At 40.1% G+C, this 21572-nt stretch overlaps 1 protein-coding gene across 2 annotated transcripts in view; it reads right to left on the bottom strand.

The window, feature by feature from the left end:
- ZRANB1 (zinc finger RANBP2-type containing 1) overlaps positions 1–21572 on the bottom strand; it is a 41073-nt gene that overhangs the window by 6060 nt on the left and 13441 nt on the right. The window contains exons 3-9 of one of the 2 annotated variants that reach the window (XM_065639313.1): positions 20554–21404; positions 10329–10516; positions 8576–8729; positions 6056–6127; positions 5318–5516; positions 1730–1850; positions 782–911 (exon numbers count right to left, since the gene is read on the bottom strand). In XM_065639313.1, coding sequence (XP_065495385.1) covers positions 782–911; positions 1730–1850; positions 5318–5516; positions 6056–6127; positions 8576–8729; positions 10329–10516; positions 20554–21370 — 1681 coding nt within the window. In that variant the 5' untranslated portion in view covers positions 21371–21404. Of the gene's footprint in view, positions 1–781; positions 912–1729; positions 1851–5317; positions 5517–6055; positions 6128–8575; positions 8730–10328; positions 10517–20553; positions 21453–21572 lie in introns of both variants that reach the window. The other variant, XM_065639314.1, reaches the window with a different exon arrangement.

Consider the following 21572-nt stretch of genomic DNA (forward strand, 5'->3'; position numbering starts at 1 on the left):
GACCAATATTTTGTAATCGTAACTAAGTTACCTAATCTTACACCTCACATAACTCTCGGTAGAGCGTTAGAACATAGAACTCCTTCCCTTTCAGCCTCCACACTGAACATTCAAGTTGCCACCTCTTTAATAAACCGAAAAAAACCAAGCTCAACTTTATCATTCTCCGCCCTACTTTAATTCCTCAACCCTTCTTTGTCTGCCCTTGCCTCTTGCTTTCGGGTGACTCCTTTTCACTGCTCTCAAGGGGCTGCTTCACAAATCGGCTGCTGTGGAGTGATGGGACACATCCCTTTGTCCCGAAACTCTGGTGACAAACTCAGCCAACGCCACCACGTCCCGCCTGCCTCGCCCCAGAAAACACTCAATAGAGTTTAGTTTCTGAAGTGAACACTTGCAGCCATTAGTACCACAAGCGAACAGAACTGCAAATTCCATTTATTAAACCTCCCGTGTCTTCCAGCACTACAAACCACACAACTTTTGGTGAGTTCTCACAACCAGAATATTTCATAGGCATTACAGACTAAAGGCATATTAAGCGGAGGGCGAAATATATTCTTACTGTGGCTACAGGCAGCGTGCTCGCTATACAATGAAAAACCGCAAGTTTTAACGGGATTGTTATGTTCTTTTTAATAGCTACCGAAAATTTACCTATGACATGATTCCATCCTCTTCCGGCTGGTAGTTTGATGCCACTCGCCTTTCAACTTCCTTTATGTTTATAATTTAAAGCTCCACCTTTTTGAAAACTATATTTGAAAAACTAAAGGCTTACCTTGAAAGCGGGTATATCCTAATGTTTCTCCTCGGAAACTCTTATAATATTTTACTCCATAAACTATAATTGGTCTTCTAAGAATATGTGCAAGTACAAAAATGTGTGTCTGCTCCAGACTCGCTCCAGGCTGAACCAAACACAAAGAAAGACAACACGTGAAACAGAACTTATCAATCTCTACTTCAAAATTTGAAATATAGTCTCCAAACTGAGATAGAAAAATGCTTTTAGGAGTGATCTAGCTTTGACAGGAAAAACAAAAGACTGGAAGAGTATTACAGATCAGTTGGAAATAAGCAAACACATTTCAGCTTGCACAACAACTTAATCTGTCAGTAATAATTCTTTGTCCTATCGCTCAGATTCGATCTAACATATTTCATTGCCCAGTTAGAAATGAAACTGTACATAATGTTTAGTCTAAAAATAATTCACTTATCTAAGGAAAGGCTGAGTTAAATACCTTTTGATGATAGGAGAAGAGCACATCTAAAACGAGTCACAAGAAAATAGCAGCAAATTCATGTTTACACTTTAAAAGAGGAGCTAAACTTATAGGAATGTAGATCTCATTTTGGAAGGGAGTTATAAAATATCAGCTTGCCAGTTTAAGCCGTGTGAGCTCAGAGATGTGTAGGTATGTTCTAGGAGGTAAGTGTTGCAGGACATTAAATAGACAATCGTCTGTTAATTTATTCTACACCAAAAGAGCCAGAGCTGTTTGCACTGCACTGCTTAATGGTAAGCTCAAAAATTAGAATTTTAAATGAACTTCTCCATCTTGGCAGGAAGAGCCTACCCCGTAATACTTTCAGATTGTTGGCTTAAGAGGATTATGTCCTTTATACGTGAAAATTCTTATTCCTGAGGAACACTTCAAGTTCTTGAAATTTCAGAGATTACAATATCCTTTCAAACAGCCACCTTACAAAGACGTTTTTTTACCTGGCTTGCAAGAGAGAGTATGAATGCCCAGTCTTCCTGCCACTGTTCCTCTCGCAGTGAGAAATGTAAACCAAAGCTTTGGGAATACCAGGATTCCCACTCTTTCCAACGCGTATAGAACCTAAAAGGTTACAGAAAGAGTGGTAAAGACAAAAATATTTACTCAACCACCATACACCTGCTAGCAGCATTTAACTCTTGTAATCCTTTATCCTCAGCCTGTAAAGACAGGGGGAAAAAAGAGAATGTAGGTCAGAAAAACTAGATTGTGTTTTGGTTTTAATCTTCAAGAAACTCAATTTGATAACCCTCATTTAAGAAATCTTGGGATCACAATGCCTACAGCAAACATGCTGTAATAGATAACACTTCCCAACAGGCTCCTGGCTAGTCTGATACTTCTTGTAATAGGTTTTTTGAAGCTTTACTTGGGATTTTTTAAGCGTCGATGTATGAGGAACATAACTAAGACATTCCATTTCCCATAAGAGGAGTTGCTCGTTCTTCTCACACGAACAGTACAGGTATTCTCTATAGTTGACCATATCATGAGCCAACTAATTCCACAGTCCTCGCGTATCAACTTCAAATAGGCCACGGTTAAGAGGCAGAATCTGTTTTATATCAGTTCTTGAAGCAAAAAGTACAGTAATTTCACAAACTATGGAATAGTTACAAAGCAGCATGGATAAGAATCAAACATAGAAAGGGGGATTTATCCCATTTAAACTTAAAGTTTTAAAGCCACAGGATTTCTATTTTTCTGTTGAAATTAAAATTAACATTTTTGTGCACTAGTACTAATGTTTTCTTTCTTAATCAAAGAAAATTACCTACATATTAAAAAGCAGATGCTGACTTTTTAACTCAGTCCAATCGCTGCACTATGGAAAAGCCACAACTTCACATGGGGAGCACCGGTTTAGTGAGGAGCACTAAGCCAACCTTAAACAATGGCCTTCACTGCCAATACAGAGAAACCATTCTAAACTGCAGCTTATTAAAAAAGTCATTGAAATGCACTCAAAATCTGAGAAAACAGACAGTGTGTGTGGAAGAAACCTTTCCTATGCTTTCAGTAACGATGTAATCATCCTAAAATCTTGGTATCTGTGACAGCTGTCACCAACCAGGCTGTTTTTTCCAAGCACAACTAAAACCTTTGCATGGCTTAAGAGACTGATTAGTGAGATATTTAGATAGGTCTGTGTGCTCACTCACTCATCTATAGGGAATCCTCTGGATCTAGCTACATTCCAGTTCCTATCCTAATACAGCAGCTGCTCCCATCTTTGTAGCTGATATTTTGCCCGTTTCCCCCCAGAAATGTCTAAGCGAACATCTTGTGCTAAATTAATTAATGCCAGGTTTCCTGAAAGAAGTTTAATCCGATTCTGCTAAAAAACAGAACACACCACACACACACCACCAAAACAAACCAAATCACTACTTGTAGGGGAAGTTGTTTTTCCTAAAGAAGTTTCTTCTTTTAGTCAGTCACAGACACAGGTACCTGTAGGTGCTCACAGGAGGTAAGTCTTGCAGACAGAAGACTCAAGATTTTGATCTCATTCAAAACAAACTTTTCAGTTTAGCACAAGAGAACGGAATGCATCCATTAACAATAATAAATCTGAAAGCCAACTTAGGGCATATGGCCATTCTCCATTAAAAGCTAAAGGTGGAATACAAAAAGGGACAAATCAGTAAACTAAGAAAGTGTAGTCATTTAAAAGGTGAGTGGAAAAGACTCCGCAGGCCAGAGCCTCCGGGGACTTCACTGTTGACCTTTTCCTGGGTCCCAGACACTAGACTGCCTCTAGTAAATAGATTCTTTGTTCAGCATCTAAACATACGTAGCAAAATGAGGCCAAATGAGTTACAGGAGTCTTCTGTGTCTGACTGTAAAAATACCAGTTTAAGTGTCTTTGTGAAGGTTTTGGAGAACAATTCTGCTGGACTGCGGTTTAAGCACACTTGTTCAGCGATGGCATTTCAGAGCCTATTCCTTCAGCAACTGTCATTAAAGCCAGTGACAACAATGTCACTTCCTCTCTGCTACACGTCTTGTCCCACACAATTAAAAGTATCTTGGCCAACACAGAATCTATACAGCAAGTATAGGATGCACAGGATGATCAGTTTACAGCAGAACTTAAAGACTTCTACTATTTTTTCCGATGACAAACGAGCAAATAAGATTATCCAGACTGAAGGTAGGCAACTGTATTCAAACAGCTATAACACATGGATCAGTTTAAAAAAAAATGCTTCCAATAAGGATAAAGATTAAGTAAATTCAGAGTAAAATGCAAATTCTGTCTAGAAAATGAACTGAAAAGCTTAACCAGATTTAATACACTATAAATAATGAGTGTTACGTTAGATACAACAGTAAGCCAACAGCAGTTCACACTAACATTTTGAAAGATCAGTTTAAACCTCAATAGTTTGCAGCATGTTTTTGGATACCACGCTTGTTTTTGTTACCATAAAGAACAAAACCTGATCTATCATAAATTTCTATTCTGGCCTCAGGGGAACTGTTTGCAATGCCAGGGACATTCCTGCATGGTCGAGATGCACACTCCATTATAAACAACTCTAAAGCAGCGACAGATCCATCTGGGGACGGGTTCTCGGGAGAATTGTTACAAAAGCACCACTAAATCCAGCTCTGGGTGTGAATTTGGGGAGTTTTCTCCAAACAGTGGACAGCTGGGGACAGTAATTACAAAAACGACTTAGAGACCCCCTAAAATGAACTTTTGTTGTTGACTTTCTGTCCAGCACATAGAGCAAGAGGACAGGCTCTTCCTCCAGCGCGCCTGCCGATAGCGTTTCTCTTGTCCTTGACTACAAGAACATAAGAAATCTAATCGCTCGTGTCTTAAATTATTAGTCTTTACTGATCTCTTCCTTTAGTCCCACGTCACGCTTCAGAGCTGGTGGACACTGGGGGTCCAATCGGAAGAGTTTTTCCTCTAGCAGAGGCAAACCACAGTATCGGACTAAAGAAGGCTGCCAGTGTAAAACAACAAAAGTTGTTTTACAGAATGATAAATTAATTCTATGGCCTAATGACAGCAACAGTTGAATGTCACTGTGCTTTACTGCAACTATTTTAGCAGACAGAACAGGAACAAAAAGAGCAATGTTGAATAAAGCTGTAACTAAGCAGATGGAATGAAAATACTGAAAAGTTTATACAGGAATAAAAGGCTATCTTCTTTTAACAACCTTCTGCAAAGCTTCCACCATGGCAGCGAGGCACGGCATGCGTGTGATTTACACTGCAAGTCAATTCCAGCCTTAACTGTGGTCGGCGCGCTCTTGACAAGCACATAACGTAAAATACTTTACTGTGTTTTAAACGCTATTTGCTGGATATCACCCACCGTCACCGAGGTCAGAACGTCCAAGTTTCCAGTGCTCACGTTTAAAATATGCCAGATCTAGATTACGACATGAATCACGCCATGATTCACCCACTGTAAATCGAGGAGTGGTGGTTGTGTTTCTTTTTAAGACCATACTGCTGTGCTACGTGGAAAGCCATCTTTAAAGCTGACGCAAAAAACAACTCACCAATGTGAGCAGTCGTGTAAACTGTCGTGAAGAGCTTTCCGCAGCACGGAGTCCTTGTCGTAAATGCCCCACGTGGCTTGCAGCACAGAATCGAGCAGGCAGTCCCCCGCCGTCCGGTTCCAAAGCGCGTACAACCTGCTGTCCAAGCGCGTACCCAGCTCCAGAGACCAGTTAATAATGGGAGATTCCTCTTCCAGCTCTGCAATGTGACAATAAGCTCTTTTAAAACCTGTTTTCACTTGAAGTCTCAGAGAATCTGAGGAGCACAGTAATGGCATAACGTCAACAATTTATCCATTTACCTGAATAAAACTTCCTTCATACTACAAAAATAGGTGAACTACAATGGCTAAAGGCATTCCTTGGACAAAATACTGTCGAGAAAAGAAAACAAACAAACAAACCCCACACACACCAAAACAAACCATAGACCACAATCATTTGTTTGAGGATTGTTACTGAAGTGGAAATATTTGTTCAGTTTTCTTTAAAGAGCTTGTGACTTAAAACTCTAAAGCTTTAAAACTCTTTAAAGTTCAAAGATACATTAAGAAAATAATTTCTACAAACTCTAATTTTTCTCTGCCTCTTAAATACAATGTGTTAAAATTAAAGTAATTCTAAGGGGGGAAATTAACTTGAAAGCATCAAATCTATAGTTAAAACAAAAAAGCAGCAAAGCCATGTATATATTCTCTAATGAAAAGGAGAGATTCTGGAGCTCCTGAAAGCATTTACCTTTCTGAACATCTCTATCAAGTACTTCATCAAATAGCTTTTCTTGGACTGTGGGCGGTAAGTCTTCGATATCTGGAAAAATAGAAAGCAAAACACAAAAGTTGCTTAACGTTACAGTAAAAGAAATTTTACCAGCCTGATGCCTGGGAGAACTTACGCACCAGGTTTTGCCCTGTCACCCCTAACGCCTCCTCTGAGAAGCTGCTGTTATTTTCAGATCTGTCATTTGTGAGCACAGAGCACACTGGAGCACACGTGCATCCCAGACTGACTGTCATACCTTTTACACAGAAAGGATCACCACTGCACCCGTAGGGCAAGAATGGATTTCTCTGAAGGAGAAAGTGGAGAACCACTTTGAGGTGGAAAAAAAATAAATAAATGGTATAGTAGGGTTGAAAATATTTAGGACAGCTTCAATCGTAAGCAGTAGTTTTCCACCCATCTGAGTGACTTCCCCAATGGACAGGAACAGTTTGCCAAGAGACACGTTCTTGTACAGAACACCCACCTTCTTCATTATTTCATGCAGACTTCAACAAAAGAGTTCAGAGAACCCCAACAGTTTGCAGGCCACAGTGTGCAGGTTAGAAAACAAGAAATGGGAAAACTGTTGAGCTATGAGACGGAAAATGCCAGTGCTGACAAGTGTTCCCAAAGCTGCACAGATAGGATCTGTAACTGTGCATCTACCATTGTTATTAAAAAATGGCATAAAGTTGTGTAATGGGCAAAACTCTTGTGACTCCTGTATGATGTCAAACAAAAAACACACCTTCTAAAACTCAAGTATTTGCTACACCTTAAAGATTTGCTCATGGCCTGCACTTCAATACAGAAGTAGTAAAGGGTTGCTAGGCAGAGCGGAAACGAGAGAAACTTCGTTAGCTCCAGCACAATTGTGAAACTTAAATAAGGGAGTAAATAAATACTTAAACAGAAACATCTAGTATTCCCTCAGGCTGTCTAGGAGATAATTACTGGGCTCTAACTGGTATTTTAAGGGCACTAAGATGGTTCTTAATTCCAGGGTCAGATCTGCCAGCCCTGCTCAGATGTCCAATGCCCCAGGGCTTCTAAAACTGAAGTCCACGTTTAGGTACACAAGTTGCTATTGAAGCACATCGTTGTTTGGTGCAGGCAGGGTGTTGTGGGGTGGGCTTTGTTGTTTGTTTTGTTTTCTGTTGTTTGGTTTGTTGGTTTTTTGTTTTGGTTTGGGAATTTTGTTTGTTTTTTGTTTGTTTTGGTTGGTTTGGTTTTGTTGCCCCTTTTTTTTTGGTATGGTTGTTCCTTTTAAACTACAACTGGGTTATGGCGACCAGCAATCAATTTAAAAGTTTTGTACTCCAATGTCTGTGCCTTGGCTCTTCAAGAGGATCCATTTATTTGAAAGACTGAGTAGAAACTCCATCATACAGGTAATATCTGAATAGGACTGTGTGATATATACCACTGTCCTTGGAAATGCTGTCTTGAGACCAACTGCTAACTGTTCACTACAGATGTTCAGGTGACTGCGATGGAAGTGGAAATACACTGTGATGATACACAGAAGCTTCTGAACATTCTTATTCCTTAATTATTTAACAGCTATTACACACGTCAAAAAAGATGCAGTGGCTTAAGATGTGTCTCCTGAAAATAGCGAACAAATTCCTCATTTCTGGCAAGAGCAACATTTCTCACGTGTGTTATAAAATCATTCTGCTGCCCTTCTCTCCCCTAAAAAGCCACGAAGTGTGTCCAGACACTTCGCGCACCCACACCGTCTGCCTCTTGTACGTGACCCACAGAGCAAGACTGAACACAGCACCTCCAACAAATAGTTGTAGACAAGTGGTAAATATTATCCAGACATTTTCAAGAGTAGGAGATGAGGTAACACTCAAAGTTCCAAATACTATTCTTACAATGCTACTGCTTTGTAAAATAGACAAATGATCTGCTGATTAGTACAGGTTCCATCTATTATACACATTTTTTTACCCCTGGTAGCATTTATAGTAAAGGAAACAACTATCAAAAATTAAGTCTTCTAATAGCTTTTGGTTAATAGACAAACATTCTCTTGATCACAGAGTTCTTCAGAAGTATTCAAAAAGCACTGCTGCTGTAACCAAGTACAAATGCAAAGAATAGCTCTGTGCCTTAATGGAAAGCACAGAAAGCTAACATGGCTATGTGAAAAGCCATATTAGAGCTCAGAAACGTCTGGGCTCCAATCTTAAAATTAAACACAGCCTTTCCTTAGAGAACACCACTTTTCTTCAACTTCCTCATGTCTAAAGAGGACAACAGATGTTCACAGAACAACGTATGGGCTGAAGTGTGCAAAACCTGAATAAGCAAATTCAACTACTAGATCTGACCTAAGCTGTTAAAACTTAAAAAGTAAAACCTAGGCACACACGCCACCACCATCAGAAAGTCAAGGTATCCATCCAAAACAAGCAATTCTCAACTAGGCGACAAAAAAAAAAAAAAACAACCTCCCATGAGTAAGAAGAATTTTGTAGCTACCTGCAGGTAACGTAAATGTTACAAGGTCAGTCAGAAAATAGCAAGCAAAGTCTCCCTTGCGTTGATGAAGAGATGCAGCAATTTCACGACGGATTTGTTCTGTGACCTCTGGACACACCATGGCAGGAATGCACTTCGCTGCATGCTGTGATACCTGTAACGTAAGTTACTGCACTCAGTATTATTTCCAGTTAAATGCAAAGACTTGAGTGATAAACACCAGCAGACTGTATTTTGTTAACAAGTAATGCAACAGAAATATAAAGATTAAATGTTTCTTGACTCTCAATGAATTAATGTTTCATTTGTCATGTAGTTGACAATAAAAGGCTGATTAAAAGCTTTTTTTTATTCAAAGAAGTGAATTAACAGGTGACCAATTCCAGCAGACAAAGGGAAAGAAGAAAAAAAGGGGAGAGCTAGATAACAATAGAAAATACACCTCAAATCTTATGCATGAGCCCAGTCTACATTTAACAAAGAACTTCATTACCACAGCACGAGGCTCCTACAAAGAATCTTCCCCAAAACTATTAAGCTAAGATACTTACATTTCTCCAGATTCTAATCATTACTAACAGTAGGAACTCATTCAGTGATACAGAGTAAGTGCCACAGGGACGACACTGGATATATTAATAAAAAAAGCTTTAGAGACACACATTTTCACTCATTAACATCCTAGCGAAGTATCACTGTGGCTCAAACACTACTAAGCATTTTCATAAACAGTATGTTGACCAAGTATTCTAGAAACTGAAACAAAACCACCAGAAAAGTCGGTAAGATAGTATTTCAGCAAATTAACTTGTTTTTAAAATGTGACTCCATCCACCCAGATAGCTATGTCAGCAGCGCAAAACTGCTGATATTAGACATATATAAATATATCCTCTTCTCAAGGTTTTAGCTACATTTGTCTTGCTTCGTCTACTCTGTTTAATTACTCAACCCTACACATTCCATCATCCTTATGTGCTTTTCAGGCATTTTCTCAGGAACACATGCTTTCAGAATTGCTTTAAGCATCAAAAGAGGGAAGGAGGCAGAATAAAAAAATGGCTCTGATCAGGTAAGGAACCAGAAGTTTGAGATGAAGAAAACAGACAAAAAACCACAAACCAAAACAAAACAGAATTATTTATGGTGTTAGTAAGAGAGCAAAGATGGAGGAGGGCAAAGATGACCAGAACTGAGGTCCATGGTACAAAAATATACGAGGAAATGGAATATGAGAGAGCAAGGAGACCACAGAGAGGAACCAACCAGTCTATAAAATGGGCAAAGAGTGGGAAAAAAACACAGCAATTTTGCAAAGCAAGAAATTTGCCTTTCTCTAGAAGAGAAGCTCCGAAGAAAACAAGACAAGACAGACCAGGTAGACTTATTCATTAACAAAAAAATCAGGGAAAAAAAAACCTGTGCTGTCATTGATCTCAGTGTTTTGCTTTCGGGGCATTTCCTCTCCCACACCCAAAGCGCAGGAAACCTCACAATAACTCACTTCCACCCCCAGGACGGCCAGAACGTGCGCCGAAACTGTTCATTAAGGAGAAAACTGAACCTCCTCGAGACCACCACATATATACAGTCTTAAAGTCACTTTGCTCCTAGAGGAGACACACCAAAGTGATTCATGTATTCTAACAGCATTAGCCTCTATATTCTGGCAAATAAAGTGACACTGGCTGCAAACAATGGCACCGTTACCCAGGGTGCCCAGTAAATCTGTGCAAGGCTCAGGGTAACTCACCTCCGTGAGCAGGATCGCCAGCATGTCTTGTCTCTGGAAGCGGATCGCCAGATGGACAAGCGTGTACCCGACGTCGAAAGCGGACGGGCGATTCAGCAGGCGTACCTCGTCGGCCGTGAGCTGGCGGGCAATGTCTCCTCCCGATGACTTGTAAGCTTCGACAGCAGCTAAATCACCTTCTACAACTCCTGAGGAAACAAAAACGACATACAATTCACTTTAGCTAGTGAATGAGTCACTCTGGAGAAAATCAGCTTATTTAATATAGTTTACCTCTATTTATTCTGACATGGACCTAACATACAAAGATCAACTGTGTACCAAGAAACTTGCAATTTTTTTTTTTTTTTTTAGAAAACAGAATACTACAAAATATTTACACTTACCTCTTGGACCATTTCCACCACCCAAACTAGTGGAAGATACAGCAGATCAAAAGCCCGTTACGAAGTGCTGCTGAGGACCCTTGATGAAATATCCAGCATAACATACTCACTGGTGTTTCATTTGATCAGCAGTACTGAGGGAAAGTCATTCACCCTTAGTACAGAAGGTATTTTGATAATTACATCTTACCTTGTAACTTATCTTAAAAACAAACTATTGGACCTAAGAATCACATCGATTAAAAGGTTTTTGGAATAGAAGTCTTTTATTTCCCACAGAAATACAGTTTAGAACAGTGTTGGAAGAGGGGGCAGAGAACAAAGTTTCTCCTCAGCTCATCATCTCTGCTACTAACTGAACTTATGCAGTTATTCAGGGTACCCTATTAAAACTGAATTAAAGAGAAACCATACACACATATTGCATCAGCTCCACGTTGCTTTACTTTCTAAAACACAATGGGGTGAGGGACACGACCCTAATGTCTTCTAGAGCCCCTGGGAACCTCTAACTTTTGTACCATGCTTCATATCAGGTCCATTCATGCTGAATGCATCCTTTAGCTGCATTTATCAGAATACACCATCAACAAGGTGTGGTGGTGGTATCTTCAAAAGCATCAGTTCCAATATAAGACTTCCTAAACACAGAAATTCTTTCAATTATAAAGATCCTGGTTTAGATATATGCTTCTTAAGAATACTGAGTCAAAGAAACAGGAAAGTCTTTTTAAAGCCATCTTTAATAGAGAAGTAAATAAGAACAGAAGAGTGAGAGCGCAGATGGAGGCTGAAGTCCATTCTTCACTCAATTTGCTTACCAAGACTCAAAAATAAATCGGAAGGGAAAGAGGTAAGTCTCAATGGCACTCACTCCTGCTCAGGATCAAAATGCAAACACCAAAAAAAAAAAGGGGGGGGAGGGGAGAGAAAAATAAAGCCAAACACACAACAACCAACCAACCCAGACACATCACGCCAAGCTGCACTGCCTGCTACCAGAGAAGCACGCTAGCAGCTGGGTTGCTGGTTAATCCAGGATTTGGGAAAGCATTCTTAGGTCGCCCAGAAAGTCTAACATTTTCAATACTGAGATTATAAAGCTTTCGGAAGAAGCACAGAAGGAAAAATGGATAATCAGCGCAAGACATTTCTCTATAAAGTTACCGGCTCTGCTCAGTAAGCCTCTACAGATACAAGTTTGATTATTCAACGAGTTAGATTATTCAATGGTGGTGTAAGGCAGAGAAGTTCCAGAATACAAATTAAACTGCAAATTTCAGTCATATAACATCTACCCATTCATCAAGGACTCAAAAATCCTGACAGGCCAGGGCAGAACGAAAACAATACAGAACAGCTTCTTAGTTTTCTGGTCCGCGTTTATATCCCGCTCCGGCATTAATCGTCCTGCTTAACTGTCTGCCCTTGTGTTCACCCCAGATGAGTTAAAGAATTAATTAGACGAGAGTTGTGCCTGTCCATTTCAGCTCTTGTTCCGTGAGAGTTAGAACTTTGCTGATGAAAAAATATTTTATTTTAAAGAATGGAGCTGCTACCGACAGAGAAAAGCCGCTTCAGTGAAACGAACACTGAAAATCCGTTGGTTGGAGTTTGAAGACGTTCTCCAAAACGCGCATCATGGGAAAGCAACACGGGATGTGCGACCCACACAAGTGTGCTCCTGTCGTGACTTTTCCATTACGGGTGGAACCAAAACATACTGAAGCAAAAGGTACATTTCTGTCAATATGTGCTGTATCCATAACAAGAACACCAAGCGTAGCATTTTATTTCCATGCAATCACATGTATGCCACTGACAAGGCAGTACCAAGGCTGGTTTTGATATGATTCCAAACAAATGCAGCAAACTGACTTGTTGTTCTCTTTTGTAGATATATATGTATACACAGACATCAGCGTCAGAGAGTTTCTCATGACTTGCCCCCTTAAAACAAACTGTACTACAGCTGTGGCACTACAGCAAACACCCAAGAATCCATAGGGAAAGAAGAATCTTGATTTGAGCAGGTTTTCTGCTACCTTATGACACACTTATTTTTTTATTATTTTTTTATTATCGTATTCATTTAGGAAAGACACCTTTTTAAAGACTAATAGCAACTTCATACCCTTTTATATTTTAACCACTTCTCTTGAGAAGGGAAAAAGTCCAGTTACCATATCTGCATCACCCAGTGATAAATGTACCAAAGACCACCCAAGACTGGTAGGTAGTCATCCTGACAATCCAAATATCCCAGACTGATTTCAAACAATCAAACATCCCCAAAATTATCTTTTAATGACAGATACATGCTACTACAGCCTTCGGTCAGCACCAGGTCAATTCACATTTGTTGTTTTTCTTTTAATCCCCCACTCTCGGCCGCTAAAGCAACTCTCTCCCATTGTGCTCTTAACCAAATCTCGGCAACAACTGAGGTCCAGGACTGATGCTGAGAGGTGGTTCTGTCAGGTTTCGCGATGCCTTCAAGTACCAACTACTACAAGCTACAATAAAGACCCAAATCAGTGACATGTGATAAGCAGCACCGCCAGTTCTGGCGGTTTATGCCGACGTCTTGCAATACTTGACATTCCTAAAAGTCCCCTGTCCGAGAATTAATTACTAAAATTGTTACATAAGCTGTCATTTTAAAAGCGCGTTTCTAAACCTCGCTGGTGAAGTTTAAGCTAAAGATCAACACATACATCAAAAACAGGCCAACTGTATATGTTTTCTAGGCCTTATTTTAAAAAAAGAACATTGTAAATGTGTTTTAGGTATAGGGTTGGCAAGACTATGCAGCAGGAATAAAGAACAGTGATGGTTTGCTAAAGACAAACTAGCACAGTTACAGCTCTTGGAGGGATGGTGATGAGACCATGTGCACACATCATCTCTGGTCATCCTCTGTTCCTTAATATAAACAGCCAAGTAATTATTTATGGGAGAAAGAGGAGGAATGAAGAAAAAAAAAAAAAACAAACACGCATCAGGAAACTCTTAGATAAAGCCCAGACAAACTCGCTTCTGGATGCACTAACTGCTTTGTAACTGAGTCTCAATAAACACGACACACAAAAATCAAACCATGCAGAGCTTATTCTGCTTTTTTTTTTTTTTTTTTTTTGCACAGAGCCCATTACAAATCTGTTTCCTTATCAGAAGCTCCCTCTTGCAAACGTGCTGCACGCTTCAACGTCTTGTACTAACCCATGTTGAAATGCTGTGACCCAAGTAACCAGAGCATCGCTACCTCACGGCCCATATTCTACAGTCATTACAAACCTCTTCGGCCTCTCTTAGCCACAGCAACATAAGCCCAAATTTATCTTTATCCATTCTACCAAATATCTACTTCATTTTAACCACTTCAGAAGAATAGGGGAAAATTCCTGCCAGCTTGTGAGGTGCCAGCCTGCGGGTGCCAGTCAGTACAATCCAAGGTTGCAGTGAACACTGTGCAAAAACGTAGTAATAACAGGCAGATTAACAGAAATCTGAACCAGAAAACAGAAATCTTGCCGAAAACTATGGGGTAACCTTGCCTACATGCAACATTCATAAGAACTGCGTGCAATTCCTAAATTCAGTATCATCACTCCAAAATGAGGTCTTAATATGCTTTCACGGACAATAGCAAGCACATTCCTACAATGGCTTTGATTTCTGTCGGGTGAATGAGAGCCTCCAATTCATTAAGTTTATTTAAATAAAGCTTAACAAAACACTACTTACAAGCCACATAACAGAAATATTTACTGATGCTCCAATTCACCACATTTCAGAACACACAAGTGCCTGATTACCTACACAAGCAGCCTTTGACTTGTGTTCTGATACGGCGCCACGCCAGTTGGGTTCGTCCCCACTGACACCCACAGCATTCCTCGGACTGTTGAAATGTCAGAAGGAAAAGCGACATTTGCCTGGAGATTGTTCACACAGCACCAAGCAGCAAGATCTCTTGCGAGGGCACAGCTCGCATTAGTTACAAGAGCTACACAAATGCAAACAGATCCTTATGACTCAATGGCTACTTCTGATCCACAACAAAAATAGCTTTTCTTTAAAGTGGACTCTGAAAACGTTAGTTTGGTATTGTGACGGAAGGCACCGGTCTGTGTGTGTTCCCCCCCAAGGAGTTTTGCTTTGCTTCATACACAAACACGTGCCTGTAGCCTGATGGCCTACATGACGGGACAGAATGGCACGTGCTGCACACCGGTGATGGGAAAAAGCAAGTGCAGGGGAGCGTTCTGCATTTCCAGGTTCAACTGTGTTCTCATTTGTAATTCAGGCATTTCCTCTTACCGGAATATTCTTTCACAGCACCAGGAGCCAAGGTTTTTTCTTCTTCTAGTAAAGCCCCAATTCTTATAAATAGCACAGATTGAGAATATGCAATCTCAGTATACGTGAGAAGATACATGATAGAGATTAAGAAGGTTATTTAAAAAGACGAAATTCAAAGAGCATTAATCATCCAATAACAACTATTTGTACCATCTCAATCCTGCTTTTTTCCTCACTACAACCATCTTCATTACTAGGCATCAGGTATTACCTTTGCTCATATTAAATAAACCCACAATTAACCTAGCTGCTAAAACCAAACTACTTTAGTTACGGTGCTATGAAATTTCTTCTTTAGCACATGTAAATATTTATAAGGTTTGGTGCAGTTAAGCTGGGAAAAAAAACCCCAACAAACAACAACAAAAAAAAACACACAAGAGTTTACAAACATATCTAGAAAAGTAAATCCTGTTTACCCTAATTGCACAGTCCCACAGACTTTGGAACAGTTCTGGAGCACACTGGCTGGCACAACTTGCAAATTAAATAGGTAAATTCCCTAAAGGGAGCCTGGACAGCAGAAAATCATTAATATTAAAGTTAACCATCAGTGCTTCCAAGGCAAATTTAAATAACTATTTTAAACCTGATAATTTATTCAACTATTTTCAATAGAAAATATCACTGAGCTTCAAAAAAGGAGTGAGAAGAGCTAAATACAAGCATTCCAGGAGTTAAGACTTTCTACCATGGAATAAGGCGTGCAGAGTTTTACCTCCTCTGAAAGATACACACAAATGGTAAAGTAGTTCTGATAGAATAAATGTATAGGACAGAGACAACAATACAATGAGGTATTTTTATCCAGGCGGAAGTTGTAAGCTTACACCACGGTTACCCGGCACAGCAGACGAGCGTGCCAAGTCACGCTTCCCAGTATGACAAAGGAGGATGGGCTGTACGGTCACACCAGGGACTCTTCTCCAGCCCATCCCAACAGACTATTTGCCATCTGTAGCCAAGACCAGCCTGGCAGGTAATCACTCACCAGTGACTAATTAATGCTACACTTCCCCAAACAGTTCAAGTCAGCCTAAAGTGACACCAACAAGGAACCATGCATGACCCTTCCCCGCCTCCAGCAGCTTGTTCCCACTCCCTTATTAAAGCACTAACAGCCCCATCAAGGCTTAACCGTACCATGGACGTGATGAGGAAACCAGTCTGGGTTTACTAAACCAGCAAAATAAACAAACAAAACCACCAGCGCTTCCCCCACAAAAATATCCCCCAATCAAGCTTATCAAGCTTCATTTTCAGCAGGGTCAGTTTCCGGACATGCTTCATTGTAGGCTGGCATGCAAACACACCAGAAGGAGGGCAGAAACAAGCAGCCAGAAGGACTACTTTGGGTACACCTTGGTACATCAACCCCTTCAGACATCCTTTACTGTCCACGAAGAGCCAAGTGCTCCGCAGGACGTGGATCAGGAGGTGGCCCCCATCCCCGCAGGACACGGATCGGGAGGTGACCCCCGTCTCTCCTGTCCAGTCTGGACACTGCCCAGCCGGCTTCATACCTAAATCTGGACAACGCGACTCTCCTTTCCCACAGGGTTTGTTTGGGAACATGTTGGGCACTACTTCAGAAAACTGGATGGAGAAAGGGATAAAGGAAAAACACCCTGAAAGAGAGATAAAGTAGTTGACAAAGGAAAAACTAAGCAGACACATATGAAGGAATACTAGGAATGAACTAACAGTCCTTTTAAGGATGTACTGCAAAACAAGATTCATTACAGATTGCGCCAAATATTTTGGATTTAAGAAACACACTCTTAGTTGTTTCTTTCACAGAGCTGAGAAGAACACGTGTCTACTTGGTTTTGGAGCCACCATCCCCAGCCCGGGAAGTCTGGCCCATGAGGGCAGTAGGCCCCTTACTGCCCCAAAACGAAAGAGCAGAGCACACTCTTGCAGCAGTTAACAAGCAGGGTTGGAGGAGAAAGGGAAAGGAGAAGAAACGCAGTTTACTTTTGATCTGTGCGCTACAGTTCAAGCTCGGGAGTTGAACACGCAACCCAAGAAGCCCCAGCGGTGCCCTGCAGCAAACACGCTCTGTTGGCACCACTGTAAAGCCCAGCCCTGAAATGCCAGGAGAGGAGAAGCTTCGGCAAGTACTGAGATGTAAGTCCCAAGCAAACTCTGAACACTAGAAAGGTTTTATAGTCATTACCATCTTCAGCCATTTGTATGACTTAAATCCACAGGCAGCTGTAACCAGCTCCACCAGCCCCACGGCAGCCCCGCTCTTCTTACACACCAGATTCCCTAAGCCCCACAGGCTACCAAACCGCCCTTAACCATGAGTTACGGAAACGACAAGAGAGCTTAATTTTAAATACACACTAGCCTCCCCCTTCCCCGCCCCACAACTGAGTCACCTTGGACTCCACATTAACCTCGTAGCAGGGCAGTACAGCAGAAAGCAGCAGTGTCCTTGCACAAGCCATTTGTAACTTCTCATAATTCAAACTGGCATTTGTCATGTTACTCAACAGCCATACTTCACTAGATTTTGATAAATTTTAACCAAATGAATCAGTTCTAAAACCTCATCCTTTTGAGAAAGGCCCATTTGACAGATATATCCATTGCTGCAAAACCCAAATCAGTAATAAAAATAACATTCAAGTACATTTACTTGCAGAGTTTGAAAGGGGAAATGCCACTAATCCTTCTGATTCTGAAAGAATACCCTCCATCAAGGAAACTATTCATGCAGAAATGCAAGAGATGCACTCATCGGATTTTGTACAGCCTAGATTTGCAAGGAATGGAAGCCTTGATGGCGTATTTATTTACTGAAGTGGGTAGAGCATTAATGAGTGTCTCCAACAAAACAAAAAAAAGCCACAAACACACACAGATGGATACTTTTCTAAATCCACACAAGATACACGTCTGTCTTCATGCTTCAGCTAAAAAGAACAAATGTGGGAAAAAAAGCAGCTTGATACACGCTTTAAATGAAACTTGACATTATTTTTACTAGATTTTAAATTTAATTTCATAGTAAGTTTGAGATGAGAAGGGGGAGTTCAACTGAACAGCTGTCCTGAAGTATCATTTTCCTTGGTACCTTCTGAAAGATAGTATCTTCCAAGAGAAAAGAAAATAACCAGTCTGCCAAGAATTCTTCCTACTCCTGCTCCTCTAATCTTTATTTTTAACTGCAGGGAAAGCTACACTTTGTACATCCAAAAACTTTAAATCAATACATCTCTGCCACGTAAGTCAGACTCCAAGCAAATGGATGCTCCACAACTGATTGAGCTTAAACTTGGAGGTGCGAAGCCTGAAGTTACAAATCCGAACAAGCCACCACTTGTCAGCCAAACTATGGTGACAGACTATATACCAACTATTACTCCATCCGTTTTCACAAACATTTAACACGAACTTGTCCTATTTTATAATTGTGTTTGTGACAAGTGTTCAACTCAGCTAACAGTAACTCACCAAGTCAGCATAACTCGGTTGATTTCAATGATAAGAACACAAGCTTAAGGCAAAATTGTTCAATTGGCAGTTAAACTGTTTTTAAGTATATCACGCTGAGGCACCAAAACAACCATCACAAACGTAGCTTTTTGTCTTTAAAACTACTGGTTAACCTGGTGTACCTTTCCAATATAGATAAACTCTGCAAAACATCTAGACACAACCATGAAAGAATCTATGAAGCTTTCATCGATCTTCCTAAGGTTACTCCTGCTACAAGAAGTATTTGGAAAAAATATTACATCTGCAATATGCAAAATTAAATTCTGAAATGAAGGATTGATAATTAACAGCTTTGCTTGCCCTTTTTTTTTTCCCTAAGTAAAAGTTAAGCTATAGATAGTAAGTGTTGAAGTTACAGAATGGAATCCATGAAATCTTTCAGCAAAACAGCAGTAAAAAAGCACAGAACTCCATTTGCATTTTGGCTTTCTCATCAACATCCCTTCAAACTATTTTCATTTTAAAAGCAGCAAATCATTATTGCCTTACAAAATTTCTGTGAACATAGTTCTGAGTTTCATGTACACCTGTATAGTCACAAGCAACGTTAAATACTTGCAAAACTCAGTCTGAAATATAAACACAACCATTTCAACACAGATTAAATCTGAAAGTGTGAAATATTTTAAACAACAATGGAATAGTCCTCCCCCAAAAAATCACTGTTCAAAAAGCAGAAGAAAAAAACCCCTAAGATTTAATACAATTCCTATGAGAATGCAAGATAGACCAGTACAAGGCACAGGAATGACCTCCAACAATTGATCCTGAGTATTCAATAACTTACAAAATACGAAATACCAGAATTTCAATTGCTTCATTTCAGAAGGAAAAAGCACTACACATCTGCTAGCATGTAAGGAGCTGAAGGCACCAAGAGATACTGAGGCATCTAACTATTTTCAAAAGAAAATGCGTTTGTGTCCAAGTATTCACACAACAAAAAAATAAACGGGAATATTTATTAGCTCAGAAAAGCCAAACCCATAATATCTGTAAGAACATTTATACTTGATCCAATATATTAAATAAAGCAGCTCCACAAATTAGTTTTTCAATTTTAACAACCATGAAGTGACTTCATGAAACATTATGGAACAGTACGAGATATACTACTAGTGCTAGAGTTTCAAATGAAGTGTTTTACTCTAAAAATAGTTGCGCATTTCAAGTGTTTAACCTGCTTGTGTTCTAGGGCACAAGGTACCTGCTTCTGGGAAGTTACAGCAAACGCATTTAACTCACAAGGTCAATAACTGAAGAAAACCCTGCTCTCACATCTCTGTCCTTTAACAGCATTGGGAGAATTATCCAAAATTTGAATTTTTTTGAAGCAGTTGACTACAAAAAATACTTTCAGAAGGCCTATAAACATTTACAACACAGTATCTGTATTAATACAACATTATTACTTTCAAGGTCAGTATTACACATGCAGTTTCTTGGAGCTACATATTTTGGTGTTATTTTTAACATCTGACAGAGCATCTTGTACTGTTGCAAGCTCTACACTGTTTACAAATACTCCCAAGCTGCAGCTGCTGATTCTACCAGCATATCTTGCCATAGCAAAAAGGAGTAATTTTAATTGGCCGGTAATGGCATTTTTTACAGTACTATATACATCACATTGTTCTGTAGAGCGGTCTTGTAATTTTTCCACTTTTTGAGGACTACATAGAACAACAGGATTTGGTTACAAGGATATCCATTCCTACAAAAGGTCAAAAAAGTCCAAGCATAGTTGGGAAACACGTCTAACCCTGTTCAGATTATGGATGAACTCTGCACCCTCTCTTAGCAGGTGCTATTTCAGGAACTTCTAGACTGGGTTTACTTTTTAGAATTAAAATGCAGAGATTTTAAAAAGCTGTTTCAAAATCAAACAACTTCATGTTTTAATTCTTCATTCTCCTAAAATACCTAACCACAGGCATAATAGTATAAGGTAGCAGCAGACTTACCAACGCAAGCATTTAGAAACAGCCAGTCAGTCTTTTTCATTCTATTTTTTATTTGCTTTAGTTTTTTGAAGTCAACTTCAAGCTCTTCCTTGCTGCCAACAGCTCCAGCCAGTTCGATTCTTTGGAAGTCCATTTTCACATCAGATTCGCGTTTGGTTGTAGGTGGAGATCTTCTTTGGCTATTACCACTACTACAGCTTCCCCTCCATCGAGCTCTGTCTTGCTCGTTTATGATTGACGAAGCCTCCTCCGTGTCCGCCAGTTCTATTGCTTCTATGTTGTTCGGTCTGGGGTGATCACACACAACACATTTCCTCGCCTTCGCCCAGTTTTCATATGTACAAACCGAACAAGTCCAGTGCTGAGCCCTCGTGTTTAGTTTATTTCTGTCATTATACTCCTCACACGGATCAACGGAAAAAGGGACCGGTCTTGAACCAGAACCTGAAGATTGAGGAGACTCTGTGGGACTCCTGGTCCTCCGCTGAGACAAGCACTGTGTGCACCTTATCGCTCTCGGCCAGTTCAAGTACGTGCACATGTGGCACGACCATTTATTTGCACTTTCCATACTGTAAGATGATTTAACCCTTGGTCTTGCGCTAGAATCCGGACATATCAAAGGACTACTCCCTCCTTCAGTGCTTGCAGGATCCCAGTCTCTACCAATATCACTCGAACCGCTTTTAAATGGATCTTCCGTGATAATTGTTCCACTAGGTCTCTGAGCACGACACATGGTGCATTTGATTGCAGATGGCCAATTTTCGTATGTACAATACTCACAAGCCCATTTAATTCCACGCTCTGTCATCATGCACTTCTTGAAATGAACTGCGTCAGGCAGAAAGCTAAGTAATCAGAATACATCATTAGTACACAATGGTTGCATAGGAGCTCTGTTTCAAAAAAAAAAAAAAAAGAAAAAGTAAATGAGATTTAACCCAGTTGATGTGTACTGCAAATATCAAAATCAGGCTGAGCAAACAGACAATCTTTTTTTCTTGATACTATCAGAA

This window comes from Caloenas nicobarica, chromosome 7, assembly GCF_036013445.1.
Source record: "Caloenas nicobarica isolate bCalNic1 chromosome 7, bCalNic1.hap1, whole genome shotgun sequence".
NCBI lineage: Eukaryota > Metazoa > Chordata > Aves > Columbiformes > Columbidae > Caloenas > Caloenas nicobarica.